Source organism: Accipiter gentilis, chromosome 16, assembly GCF_929443795.1.
Source record: "Accipiter gentilis chromosome 16, bAccGen1.1, whole genome shotgun sequence".
NCBI classification, from domain to species: Eukaryota; Metazoa; Chordata; class Aves; order Accipitriformes; family Accipitridae; genus Astur; species Astur gentilis.
Genome location: NC_064895.1, coordinates 29,939,084 through 29,953,245, shown reverse-complemented (window position 1 = coordinate 29,953,245; position 14,162 = coordinate 29,939,084). Strand labels below are relative to the sequence as shown.

General features: G+C 55.5%; 1 protein-coding gene across 1 annotated transcript; it reads left to right on the top strand.

The window, feature by feature from the left end:
• The first annotated feature begins 2,181 nt into the window (after window positions 1-2,181).
• Window positions 2,182-6,183, top strand: FAM166C (family with sequence similarity 166 member C). Its single transcript, XM_049819446.1, has 3 exons — window positions 2,182-2,316; window positions 3,169-3,281; window positions 6,039-6,183. The coding sequence occupies exons 1-3, from the start codon at window positions 2,182-2,184 to the stop codon at window positions 6,181-6,183; spliced, it is 393 nt and encodes a 130-aa protein (XP_049675403.1).
• The last annotated feature ends 7,979 nt before the right edge of the window (window positions 6,184-14,162 follow it).

Genomic DNA, 14,162 nt, shown 5'->3' with positions numbered 1-14,162 from the left:
GAAGAGAAATGCTCGTTATTTGGCTGTTAAACCAGGGCTGAGCAGAGGGAACGGGCCAGCACAGCGCTCTCGTCCTGTATGTTGGTGAACGAGGGTGTTTTCTGTCAAAGGCAGGGTATTTAAATGTCCTGTGGATCAGGTGAAGCAAACTGCGGCCGGTCGATGCTGGGCTGGGTCTGGCCACTGGTGGCCTGATGGCCTTGTTGCACCAGTGGCCACGGCAAGCAGAATCCATATTAATGACCTTATCTTGTGAAAAATCATTTGAGTCCTTAAATGAGCAAAACCCCTGGTACCCAATCTTTTTCAAATATGAGCCAAATTTGTGGTGTGCAAATCATCATTCCAGGTTCAAGCTACACTATGGTAACTGGGCAGGGTCAGGCAGAAAAAGTCCTATATAATGGATGGGAAAACTGGGGGGTTTGTGCTGTGTTTGTCCCAGAATTCTAAGTGGAATCTTGCTGTCTGCCAGACAAATGAACTTGTGTTTGTACCTGGGGTGTCTGCTGGGTGTTAGTGCTGTCCCCGCAGCAGGACCGGGCAGGGACTGGGCTCAGCACGGGAGGCTGCTGGGGCCACCAAGGCCGGTCCCTGCGGGCCAGGCAGCAGGACAGTGGTTTCATCCACCCAGACTCGAAAAACAACTGTGGCAGCATCGCTGGGGAGGGGGGCATAAGGCACAGGACTCAGCAAGCCCAGGGTCTCATTGACCAGGGGATGCGCTAAGTAGTTTGTCATTGATTTTCGCCTTCAGTTATCTCCTTTCTTTGCCAGCTCTGTTTTCTCTGCGCTGGCAGCTAGGGGAAAGGGTTATATTTCCTTCTTTTTCCCTTAGATATTCCTTTTCTCCTCCTGGCTTTTGCAGAATGGTACAGCTCTGTGCTCAGAGCCAAGGTCTCCTGCACCAGCTGAAACACTGGTTTCAGGTTATAGGCTCTCAGAATCTCAGACTGCAGGAAAATTAACTCCAATATGCCTTGGGTGAGTTTACTTGGTGAAAAGAAGCAGTTTCCACTGACTGCTGTGAAACATGGCACTGTCTCGACACATGAGGCTTTGCAGAAAACCCAACTGCTCACGGCCATTGCGAGAAGCTGGCGGGAGAATAATGACATATATCCATGCTCTGGGAACACACAGAGAGTCCTATGAGATCTCCAGGGTGGCTGAAGGGGCAAATATAGTTTATTTTTTTACCACTCATTATTAGTGATAACTGGATTTTCAGCTCTGAGCGTGCAAAGCGCTAAGGGAACTTCCAAATAATGTCTTCATGGGGCAGATGAAGTGGTAGAAATGAGTCTGTACAGCCCTCCCCTGTTTTCAGGGCCAGCCAGCGCCACGTCCTGATGAATTCCCTGCCCCAGCCCGGCCTTGGGTTTTGGAAAGGGGGCATCTGTGGGGCTGTTCCCTGATTGAGAGAGGTTCCTGGTTGCTTTATGGGAGACAGCATCAGAGGGCCTCTGGGACCGTCCCAGCAGAAGGCTGGTCCCCTGAGATGCTCTGCAGCATCTCCCCATCAGCCCTGAGCCCTCCGCGAGCTGCCCGGTAGGAATGAGCCGAGTTTGGTACCACGTCCTCAGCCTGAAACCCTGTGGTTTGTGGGATGTGAGGCCACCAGAAGACAGCTGGCCAAAACGCGTGGTGACCTCTCCTGGATGCTGGGGGTCTGCATGCTTGGAATGGAGGGGTCCCATTCATTCTCCCTTTTCCTGCAGGTTTTCTGCCAGGAGAGGGACCAGCTGCTCCCCTTTCCCACTCCTCGGGTGCATGGCCGGCCGGGGATGCAGTGAACCCTGCTCTGCTGGCAGCAGCTCCCTGCCCGGGGCACCTCTAAAATGCAAGGAAGAGTGCTCAAAAGGGAAAAGGAAAATGGGATATGTCCTGGGTCATGAAGGCACCGTTCCTTCCATCACCAGGATCCCCTGAGCAGCAGTTTATCCTCAGATGCAACACTGTGCATCAAATGTGGGTTTTTTTGCTAAAGTAGCGTTATTTAAACCCAGAGAGGTGGGTGCTGGCTCCCACAGGCATTTTGCAGGTTGAGGGAGGAGAGGGGAGCTCCTTGCTCCTGGAAAGCCCCAGCATGGCCCTCATTGACCACATTTCCCACGCAGGCATTGAAGGCACATCCCAAACGCAATGTTTTCCTTCAGAAACACCCGTGGGAACGCCACCATGAGATACCCCCAGGGTCTCCAGACCGTGATGGCATGCCAAGCAGGGGACCGGGACCCGTGCCCCCGCACCCCGCTGCGCACCCGTTTCAGCCTGGACGGCGGTCGGTCCCAGGAGCTGAGCAGGTTTTACCAGGTGAGGACACGAGGGACCATGGAGGGGAACCAGGGTGGCCACAGTGTCCCACTAGCTGCCAGGGGCTGCGGAGAGATGACCCCTCCTGTGCCGCCTGCACACGGTGAGGCTCGCCGTCCGAAATCCATGTGCAGGCAGGAGGCAGGGATGCCCCCTCAGCAGCCAAATTTGATTCCAGGCAGCTCGTGTGTTTGGGTGCTCACAAAACTGAAACAAGCCTCGGCTGGAGGGGGTTTAATCCCCGGCATCACACGTGTGTGTGTGTTCATGGGGGAGTGCGCCGTGTGTATTTATCAGGCAGCCGGGGCTGCCGCTCCCAGGTGCTGCGTGGGGAGCAGCCCCCCCATTGCAGCAGCCAGCTCTGCCCCTTCCAGGACCCCTGTCTCCACGGGCTGGCATGCCGGAGGGCAGGGCACAGGGTGAGGGTCTTGAATGCAACGGGCACTGTCCGCAGAGCGGTGGGCAGAGACCTGCGGGCACAAGCGCCTGAGATAACTCAGCATTTGAGAAGCAGGGGGAGCGTCTGGCTGCAGGAGCCCCCCCTGCCCCGGCCACGGCAGGGCCCATTTCTTGCTGACACCTTACGATGCATCACGAATAATTCAAGCCAAGCTGCCAAATTAATGATGGGAACACAGATGCTGCTTATTAATTTGCCTGTTAGTGCAGCAGCCCGAGTGTCTGAGGCAGGGCAGCTTGGGAGTAGGGCTGTGACCGGTGTTTCTGCACGCTTAGAGCGGGGAGGTGATTGCCACGTGCTTTGCGATAGTAAGCCCTGCAAAATGCTGGTGCAAACGTGACTGGGAACACTGGACTCAGCCAAAATGCCTGGGTGATTGCTTTTATCTGCAGCTGACCCAGCAGCATCGTGAGTTTTACCGGGACAAGAGCGGGATGCTGTATGTCCTTCCCTACTTTGTGCTGCCCTCGAAGGAAAAGGAGAGATATCCTCATCCACTTGACCTGTGAGTACCGACAGCCCTGTGGACAGTCCCTAGGACATGGTGGCACCCAAATCCCAAGGTCTGGGCTAGTGGGATGAAACTGGAGAAGTATGGGGGAGTGCGAGCCTAATCCTCCTTCTCTGTTTCACCCAAACCTTCTGTCTTCAGAAAAATGAGAGCAGAAGAAGCCAGATTAACTTGAAAGGAAAGAAAAAGTGGGAGGTGTGCCAGGCTTTGAGGCTTCTTTCCCAACCTAGCAGTCCCAGGGTTTTGGTTTTTTTTTTAAAGAAAGCATCCTGGCTGTGTGTTTGAAATCCTGGATGTTTATTTATTTCATAGCCCTCACAAAAACGGGAGCAGCATCCTGGGGGCCCCCTGTCCCATCTCCTCCCCTCCTCGTTACTATGGGATACCTGCAGGCTCTGCTGCTCCCTGGGACCTTTCCCACCACCCATGGACACCCATGGCACTGACAGCCCCCACTGCCCTGCTCAACCCTCCAAGGACCAGGGGAGCTGTCAGAGGAATGTGTTGCTCTGGACCAATGCGGGTTATAGCTGGCATCCAAAATAGCCTCTTGCCTTGAGCTCTGAGCACAACACTGGCCTCCTGGGATGATTATATAGCACCCGAAATGGGCTGAAAATGCACCTACAGAGCTGCCAGTGCAGGCCTGGGAGCTGAGCTGCGGTGGGAGGCAGCTGGAGCCAGCTGCCCGCAGAAATACGCGGGTGCCCTCTAGTGCCGTGTTCCTGTGATCCAACAGGAGTGTAAAATCCAGGGAAAAAAACCCCTCCATTCATCTTCAGAGGGCTTCGGATAAAATATCTTCATATATTTTTCTTATATCTGGCTGGATCTGCCTATGCTGTAACTTGTGCCTATCACTGCTCCTATCAGCGTGCACCTCGAAATTCAAGGTGCATCCTCCAGCCTCCTGCATCTCCACATTCTCTAGGTCCTCTCTTCTCTGCTACCTACCCTTAGGTAGCTGTAGACAATTTTGCCTTCTCTTCTCCAGGCTGAACAACCCCAACTCTCTCAGCCTGTCCTCACAGCAGAGGTGTTCCAGCCCTCGGATCATTTTTGTGTCCCCCCTCCGGACCTGCTCCAACAGGTCCATGTCCTTCTTATGTTGGGGGCCCCAGAGCCCGACACAGGACTCCAGGTGGGGTTGGTCCACATCAGGTCCTCCAGCCCATCTTGGTGGCCCTTGCTGCGGTATGTCCGTGTCTTCCTTGCACGGAGAAGCCTCAGACCGGCCACAGCACCACAGGCACCGACCAGGGGGGCTGGATGCTGCCTCTGCCTCGCTGGCCGCTCTCCTGCTTGCAGAGCCCAGGAGGTGGCTGGACCCTCCTTGCTGCGAGATGGGAAGTCATGGCCATGCTGTGAGCACAGCAGCGAAATTGGTTATGGCCAGCCCTGGAAGCCTGGGACTCTGCAAAATTGTGTGTGCGAAGCTCAGAGAAGCTGCTTAAAGAAGAGGTTAATTGATGGGCATGGAGCGCTTCATCCTGGCGGTGTGCTGTAGCTATCTAGGCCAGCTCATGTTTTCATATCAACCCTTCGGTGCCCATCCAAAACAAACAGGAGTGGGGGAGGCTGTCCTTCACCCAGGCCAGGTCTCACGGCAAGGCAGAGAAATGTGTGGGATGAGGAGGATAGATGAAAGCGCATGGAGTAAACCAGATGCTGTCGGGGCCATGAGCGCATCCCCCTTCCAGGCGTTTAGCTGGCAGAGGCCAAGGTCAGCCCCAGCGCTGATAAGAGCTGTTGTGAGCAAAGCTGGAGGTGATGGCTGGCACCTCCTTTCCTTTGGGTTCTGCTTTTAAGCCACAGATTTATCACGGGCCCCCACCTTTGCAGCTGTGCCACAGCTGGCCCTGCGCCCGGTCTTGGACCTCCTCCACTCCAACCTGGACCCGATCTGGGCTTGACCTCGGACCTACCTGCTGCTGGGTGGCTCTCGGGCTGTGTCTGACCCCGACCACGGTCTTCAGACCTCATCCTGACCCTGACTTGCTGCTAACGCACCCCTGCTCCTTGTTGCTGAGTACCTCGCTGCTCCCTGACTCGTGTCCACAGAAATGATTTGACTTTGACCTGTTCCTGGAGGGACAGGCAACGTGTCCCCAAAGGGGCACAAGTGATGGTGGCCTCAAAAGTAATCTGTCTTTTCCCTCTATCCCTTCAAGCACTTCCCCATCCCCAGGGTCCTTCCCCGTGCAGTGGTCTGCATTAGTATTTGTGGCCTGGAGGTCATGGGTGTTTGCAAACAGGAGAGCATCGCTTGGCCTTGCAGCACCAGCTCCGAACATGGCACAGACAAAATACCCCAGTTCTGCCTCTGTTTTCCTTGCACTTATCAGTAAGCAGTACCTGTGCCCATGCGATCCGTGACAGCAAGACTTTGGGTGCATGTGAGGGGCTCAGGAGCTGACAGAGCCAGCGGGAGCTCAGGAATTGGGAGCCCTAGGGTTGCATCAGCCCAGCACAAGGTGAGACTGAACAAGTTCTCTTGTGGGGACAAAAGAAGAATTCTCTTGGGGCTGCAAGCTCGCCTACTTCTGCAGCTCTGCTGGGGTGAACGGTGCCAGGACTGCGGGTGCCCCAGTGCCCTTGGAGCACACCCCTATGGCTGAGCCCTGCCCATACCTCCGTAACCCTTGCCTGTACCTCCGTAACCCCTGCCTGCATCTCCGTAACCCCTGCCTGCACCGCCGTACCTGCTGCCTGCACCTCTGTAACCATCCTTGGTGCCCTGTTGCTCCCCAGCCCACCGCTCAGTGCGAAGACCCACTGGCATTTCCTGCGAGTGTCACCGGTGAACCTGCGGACCTACCAGACCTTCCCCTCAGGGAAGAGAGTCACCTCCCGAGAGAGAGAGACCCGAGACAGCTTTTTCGAGTACCGAGCCTAAGCGATGGCATCCACCCTGCCCACGGTGGAAACCGAGTTTTCCAGCTGGGAGTGGAGTGACAGGAAAATAAAGGAGAGGGGGCTGCCGGCTGTCTCGGGCTCTGTGTGCCATGGGGACCTGCCCGCATGTGGCAGGGGTGCTCTTTGTCCATGGCCTCCAAGGAGAGGGGGCGGCTGCCCACCACGCAGTTCCTCTTGCCATTTGGGATGATCAATGGGCTGAGGTTGCGGGCAGGCGGGGGATTAGCTCCGTTTGACGGGGTCACCGTCTGGCAGGCAAAATGTCCCCCCCAGCTCTGTCCGTGCCCATGGACGCTGCTGCATCTGCCGGGGGTGAAGGGAACCTCTGTCCCAGTCTGGGCTCCGTTCGCGGTGGTGGGGGGTCACCCAGGACCCTCTCGCCTGGGTTGGGATAACTGCTGAAGTGTTGCAATGGTGGGGAAGAGCACATAGACTTCAGCATAGTCACCAGTGACCTCAGACAGGGTGACGGGCTTGCAGACAGCATGAAATCGTCCAGGTAACGAAGGCAAGGCTGCAGGAGGGTCTCTGGGGAAGATGCTGCTAAATCACCCATGGGGTTCCCAGCCCAGTGGTACCACCCAGCAGCCAGACCATGGGTTTACAGCGGGTGGGTGGCTGGCAGTGGCCAAAAAAAACAAATCAGACCCCAGGAATAATTAGGAAAAGAGTGGAGAGCAGAGCAGGCAGCATTGGAAGCCCATAGGGGGTTGCCCTCCCTGCTGCCTGTGCATGGCATGGCTGTCCTGCCTCCAGGAGGAGATGATGGAGTAGGAGCAGGAGAGGGTAAGATGCTGGAGCGGGAGAAGGTTCAGGGAAGGGTATTGGAGCAGCTGGAGGTCCACGTGGCGTCCGTGCAAGAAACAGCCATGCAACATAGAGCCCGTCAGCCTGGAAGAGAGAGGACAGGGGGTCGGTGGGGTCGGTTGTCCACTGTCTCATCCAGGACCACAGGAGGTGGCCATTGTCAAGTTCAAACCAAACCCAACGGGGTAATTCTTCCAAACCACTGGAGTCCCCTTCCTAGGATGCTGTGCACAGCAAAATCTGACATGGTTTCAAAAAGCTACCAGAGAAACTGGCGGAAGAAAACTACTCTCAGGATGACTGACTACAAGGACAATGACTCTAGGGAGGATTTGCTTTGCTAGGAGGAAGGGGAACTTAATTCTTCCATCCTCTGGGAGGGCTCATGCACCATGGAGAGCACGTTAGGATGGGTTAAGCCATGCCAGGGCTGGTAGGACAGTGTCCCAGTGTGGGCAAGGGGCAGCACACAGCCTTAGCCCTGCTTAATTTATTTGAGAAGACATATTTTCTCCTGTGATTTTGGAAGTGGATGACATGGTAGGGCACAGACAGAGTCTGTCACTGATGCTGACGACCGGGGCTCTGCCCCGTATGCCACCCATCCATGAGGGGTCTGACACCTATGGGCAACCAGTGAGCACCCTTGCAAGCTGTGCCAGTGTTTGAGAAATATCTGCTTACCTCTGAAGAGTATTTCCCTGCGTGTCAGCCTGTGGCTTTTGCCCACGGGGCTGGAGAAGGGGTCCTGACCCCACTTCTGCACCATTACGGGCAGACGTCCATCTCCTACCCCAGCTTGGAGCTGCTGGGAGGGAGGGCAGAGGCTGGAGGTCCAGCTCAGCCCTGGTCACTGCTGCCTTGCCAGGGACAGGAGCAGCCTCGCGTCCTCGCCCCAATTCCACCCCAGCCACATCCCCGGGCTCTTCCTTACTCAGCTGGTTCATAACCAGCCTCCTGTCTGATTCCCATGTCTGATTCGAAACACACAAGTAGCTTAGCAATGAGGGGCTCTTTGTAGCAGCTATTTTGGAAACCCAGAGATGGGTTTTTTTGTAGCTTTTTATTGACTTTTTTCCCCCACTCGCTGACATCTGAAGTGAAATAACCCTTTTAAACTTATCTCCTCCTCACTCCCCAGCCAGCACATTTCATCCAGTTAGAGCAAGCTGATGGGGACTTACTACTGCAGCACTTCAAAAGCTCGGGTTTAACACACCAGGGAAAGTCCTCATGTATTCTAGTGCGTTACTAAAATCACTTTAAACTCCTGTCAGGTCATCGTTTGCAGTGAGACAGAGTCGTGCATGCTTTTTAGGGCTTGTTCCTCTGCCAAGATCAACCACGCAGCATTTATAGGGCGGGAAGGATGTTTGCAGCAGCCACAAAGAAGAAAGTCACTTTGAGCCAGTGGTGCAAAGGCCAAACAGCAAGAGAGATCTATTTATTTGAACTATAAGACAACATTAATTAATGGCATCATTTCCCCCAAATTTCATTTGTCTCCCTGGAAGGGCTTTGCATGTTGACTCAGACGTGGCTGCTGAGGTGTCCTGGGGAGGTTCTTGTCTGGGTGCTGTATCACACGATGGACCCCTGAATTAAACAAGAGGTTTGAGATCTTTAGTGCAGAGGCCCAGGCTGGGTGGAGATCAGCAGATCACAGGGGTCACCCCTTGCAGGTCCAGGATCTGATCCTGAGATTGTTTTTAGGCACCCAGAGGGATGCTGCAGGAGTGGGAACTGAGCATCTGCCCACCCGCCTGCATGACAGAGAGGGGCTGTGGGTATGTCACCCCTCACCCTCCTCCTGTGAGCTCTCTGGTGGGTTTGTGGGGGCCGATGGGGTTCACGGAGCACCCCTGCCTGCTGTCCCCAGCTCACAGCTCCCACCCGAGGTGGCCAAGCCCAAATCGTCCTTTTGCTGACGGCTCTGGACCATGGCCAACTCGGAGGCTAACATTTTAGATGCCAAGTGAAGACTTTTTTTGCCTATTCACACTCTTGTGAGACCCCTCTGCAGCTCCTCAACATCAGCCTGAGCCCCTCAGCATCACCAGCCCCCTCCCCACAGATGCTGGAGGAGCTCCTTAGCCCTGTCCTTGAAGTTCCCTGGAGCATCCCTGCACATCAAAGCCAGTGCCGCAGATAAATATCTCTTATTATCTTTGCCCTGGCCAAGACTTCTAAGACAAACTCATCCTTCCAGCCACCCCTGCACGTAGAGAAACCCCTGGTCTTTACTTCGTGCGTGGCACGGTCCAAACACCAAACCCTACAAGGTGGTTCCCCATCGTGGGGAAACCTCTCCCTCTTCTCCCCAGTCCCTGAAACGTGACGGCAGCAGACAGGCAGCCCAGGGGTTACCAAACCACGTCCTCAGGAGATGACTCCACATCCCCTCCACAGGGCCGCCTGGCAGGGAGCTGGCAGGGGAGGTGATCTTACCGCAAATACCCAACGTGGGGCCTATTTTTAGCCCGGGACATGCTTTGTCACTGCCTAGCACGTCCTCAAGTGCAGAAGTGTGGTGTGTGGAGGGCACGGTGCAGATTCGGTGCCTGGCAGGACTGACCTGCGGGCAGGGAAAAGAGGGCTGCCTGAATACACCCTGCAGGGTTTAAGCACAGGAAAGCAAATGAAAACAGATGCAAAAGAATCCTGTAGTGAAGAAACCTTCCTGAGAACATCAGGGTGGTTTTCCAAGCTTTAAACTATGCTGGCAATTATTGCACCCAGTGTAACAGAGGCAAGAGACGTTTCAATTGCTTTCCTGGCTCCTTTTCCTTCCACCTCCCTAGCACTCTCGTGAAGGCACCAAGAATATCTTGGCCTTTCCAGGAGATATTTTGAACAGCCAGTTCTGGTGACCCTGTTTCAGTAGCCCTTTAATGCAAAGAGAAGTGGAGATGTTTTCAGCATATGAGCACCTAAGCCCTGCCAATGGTGCAGACAATCCTTGCCACATTTCTGAATGTCTTTAATAAGAAATGTTGAAGGTAGGGGAAGGCGAGCCCCTGCTCTGGAGCACTCACACCCATAATATCTGTTCTCCATCAGCCCAGGAGGGTGGGTACATCTCCCCTCCCTGTTCTCAAGCAGCACAGATGCAGCAAACAGCCCCATTTTCTGGTGTTTCCCCCATTGCACAGAGTTTTGGGGCTGCTGCAGCAGATGGGCTGGCCCCTGCAGCGGGTGATGTGCCAGGGTGGCAATCTTGGCGGGCCGAGGAACAGCACAATCCTGATGAAGTACATGTTTGTTTTGGCCATTTCGAGCTGTACAACTCTCCCTAGGACAAGAAGCAAATGAAAACTGCCTCAAGTTTATACCCTTAAAGTGTCTCTCTGGGTTTCTGTGGCTTTCTTGTTCTCACCAGGGCTTTGATAATCAGGTCCCTTTGCTCTGCAGCCCTGGCTTCTCGCAGGCAGGGTTGGAGCAGGGGCAAGACCAGGCTGCTTGGGTGGTGCTGCTGGTGGAAGGAGCCCCCCCCTGCCAAAATCCATGCCTTGTTTCTGAAGCAGAAGACATCTGTCTTGCAGCAGGGTGGCTGTCCTGCTGCGGCTGGGGCCAAGCTGCTGGGGATTTTTCCCTTTGCATCTCCCTTTAGAGGGCACCAGCAGCTTGCAAACTGTGCTCTGTGCTCACTGGCAGCTTGCTCGGGCAGAAGGTGGGTTATGGGACCCCCAATCCTTTGGACTGGTTTCCAAGCTGGCTGCTTGCACGGACACCGAATTTACCTTGCGGCATCTCCGCTCAGTTTTTGCCCCACGCTGGTGCCGCGACGTGGGGCAATAGGGCTTTGCTCGGTGCAGGGACCCAGCTGCGGCGCAGGGACGTGCAATGGATGTGCAGGGAAGGGACAACCGCTTCTCCTGCCTCAGTTTCCCATATCGCTTCCCTCGCTGATTCGGACTACGCAACTGGGGACTTGTCTGGGTGTGGGGGGAGCCTGAGGCACCCGGATCCCGTGGGGACCATGCCTGCTTGTATGGGACCTGCACTCCGGCATCTCTCTTGCTCCTGACATGGGGCAGGGGTGAGTGACAGAGGAAGGGCAAGGTAGAAATCACGGGGTGCCTCCTGCCCGGGCAGCAGAGCTGGGGCAGGGACAGGCTCCCTTCTGGCAGGGGAGAGTGCTGACATTTGCAAAACCGGGCTGCATTTTCCAGTTGCTTTGACTCCCAGCCCACCGAGATGGTGTTGCTTGTCTGCAGGGCCCTCTCCAGGACCTGGGTGCCCGGGGAGAAGGGAGAAAATCCCCGGGGGACAGGGAGACCCGTGGGGCTGTCACCATCTGGGGCCTGGGGACTGGGACAGCTCAGCTGTGTCTGGAATTAAACCCCACCATCCAAACAAGGCTGTTGCATGTCCGTGCACAGTGGGATGGGATTTTCCTTTGCAGTGCAGACCGATCCTGGCTGTCATGTTCTGCTGCTCCTGTGGTGCTAGAAGGGGCTGGGAGAGGTAACCCCAAATGCGATGGGGTGATGGGGTGGACAGGAGAGGAGGAGCAGCAGCCAGGTTAGAAATAAAGGGTTGGAGCATCCCCTCTGCAGCAAAAGCCAAGGGCAGGATATGAAGATGGCCTTGAAATAGCCTGAGATGGCTGAAGTTTGTGGGGGAAAATGTGTTCAAAACCCCCCTTCACCAGCGCTTCAGGAGTGAGACTTCCCCACGCTGACCCCCCCCCCCCCCCCCGGAAATCCCACCGGGCTGACCCCAAGCAGCTCCCTCAGGAGGTGGTGGTATGGGGGGGGTTATCTGCAGACCCCATAAGAGGCATGGGAAACCTGCTGGGGGTTGTCCTGTGTGGAGGAGCTGGTGGTCTGGGGCACCCTGAGCAGGGACCCCGCACCCTGCTGTGCAAGCACCACTGGAGCCAAGATGGAGAGCTTGGAGATGGAGGTGCTGGGAGAAGGTCCCCCATCCCAGAATGTTCTGCAGAAAGGCCAGGCAGAGCCCCATGGACCTGGCCTGGGCACCAGCGAGAGTTCACTGAACCTGAGATACCGAAAAAACAAACCAAAACATGTGGCGCTCCAGGGACCAGCGTTTTCCAAAAGAATTTTACTTTGCTGGAAAAGCTCCAACCATCAAAAGGATGATGTAGGGATAAAATCCAAAGTGTCAGGGAGGACTATATAAGGCGGTGCGCAGACGGTGCTATGTCATCAGTCATTAAAACATGCTAGGGAGTTCTGAGGTGCTCTACTACAGCAGAAATTTGAGGGTCACCACCTCAAAGGCTATGCTGGGGTCACTGGGAGCACTCTGTGGTTTGCAGGTCCAGGACCTGCACCACTGGCTGGTGGGAACCACCACCAGATTCAGGAGGAGGAACGTGGACACGGTCACAGCCTTGATGGGGAAGCGGTGCCCACTGACGGGGACAGTGCAAGCGTCGCTGACACACCTGGTGTCCAAAGAGAGTGAAATCCTCATTAAACATAAGGGACATGCCAAACACTCTGCTGCAGCCCTAGGGAAGAGGACACCAGCTCCTCCATGCTGCGGGTGGAGGGGAAGGAGCTCCTCGACCCTTTTGCATGGCAAAGAGGTCTGCAGGGTGGGAATTCCCCCCCTGGGTGGGGCCCAGGCTCTAGGATGGGTCAAGCCCACAGCAAGGACCGCTTCCTATTCATCTTCTTCAGGTGGCCCCGAGCCTGCAGGCCTCACACCCTCCTGAGCTGCCCCTTTTCTGGGTGGAAGACCCCTGCTCTGTCCTTCCTCTCTTTCTTGGGCAGCTGAGCCGCTCCACTGGCCACCCTGTGCCATCTAACACAGCTTTCCTGGGGATGTGCTTTCCAGAGCTGCATGACACTCTCAGAAGCACAGTTGGAAGCAATGTCCTCCTTTGACACCCCCAAACACACAGCTGGAAGCGATGCCCTCCTTCGCTCACTCTTGCCTTCCTGGAAAAACCTAACGTGAGGTTTGCCCTCAAGCCTGGGCCCCTCTTCAAGCAGTCATAGCGTGTTTAAAACCCATTGTGGGTCTCTCTTTCCCTGGTGCATTACTTTGCACTTGTCAATGTTGAATTTCATGACCCATGTCCTGCCAAGGCAGCCTGCAGCGAGAGTTCCTTCTTCACCTTGCCGGCTGCAGGCTGGGTTTGAGTGTCCCAGCCTACTTCGTGCCACTTTTCCATGTTACCTGTGGGTGCTGTTGGGCGCAGAGCTCCAGAAAGCCCCGCCAGCAGCTCTTCTCCGTTGAGAAGAGGACCCATGCCCACCCCTGCTCACTTTATCTGCTGGCCTCCAAGCAGCTCCGGAGCCGCAGGAGGATGCCCCAGCTCATCCATGTGGCTTTAATAGCCCCTCTGTGGGTCTTGGTCAAACCTGCCTGGGAAATCTGAGTACACCCTGAATACTAGCAGAGATTCCTGCCTTTCACATGGGGAGAAAGCAAGGGGAGAAAGGGAAGGAAAACCCTTCATTGCCCATCTTATTCCCTTCATCCCTTCAATCATATGTTTCCCAGAGAGGTGGTCGCTGCCCCATCCCTGGAACCATCCAAGCTCAGGCTGGACGGGGCTCTGAGCAACCTGATCTGGTCGAAGATGTCCCTGCTCATGGCAGGGGGATTGGAAAGAGATGATCTTTAAGGTCCCTTCCAACCCAAACTGTTCTATGATTCCGTGATTCCATGATTCTGTGACATGGTTGTTTACTGCACTCTTCCCACCCTCCAGCATGTCCCATTAATTAAGTCAGGCTCAGTGTTCTGCAAATGCAGGCTGATTTTGTCCAGACCCAGCTTAGCTCCTAGCAAGCCCTCTCCTCCTCTTCTGCCCCTGGAAATCTGCCTCTCCCGCTGACCACCGCTGCCCCTTCCCCACCTTGCCTGCTCCCAGATCCCATCTCGGATCCCTCCTGAAGGTGGGGTCCCCCCTCGCCACCAGCCCGGGCATCGGCTGGCACAGCCACCGGCACCGTTTAACCAGGTAAAGGTTAACCCAGGTAGGCGCCCGCCCTTACAGCCCCAGTTCCTGTCCTGCTGTCTTTTTCCGGCTACGGAAGCGGCAGGTGGATGTTTGCTGGATCGATCTGATGTTCTTTACCGTCTTTGACAACTTCTTTAATCTTTCTGTGCTCCGGTTACCCGAGCGGGTGACATTGGCTTTTTCCCACCTTTCTGTGTTTAGACTGG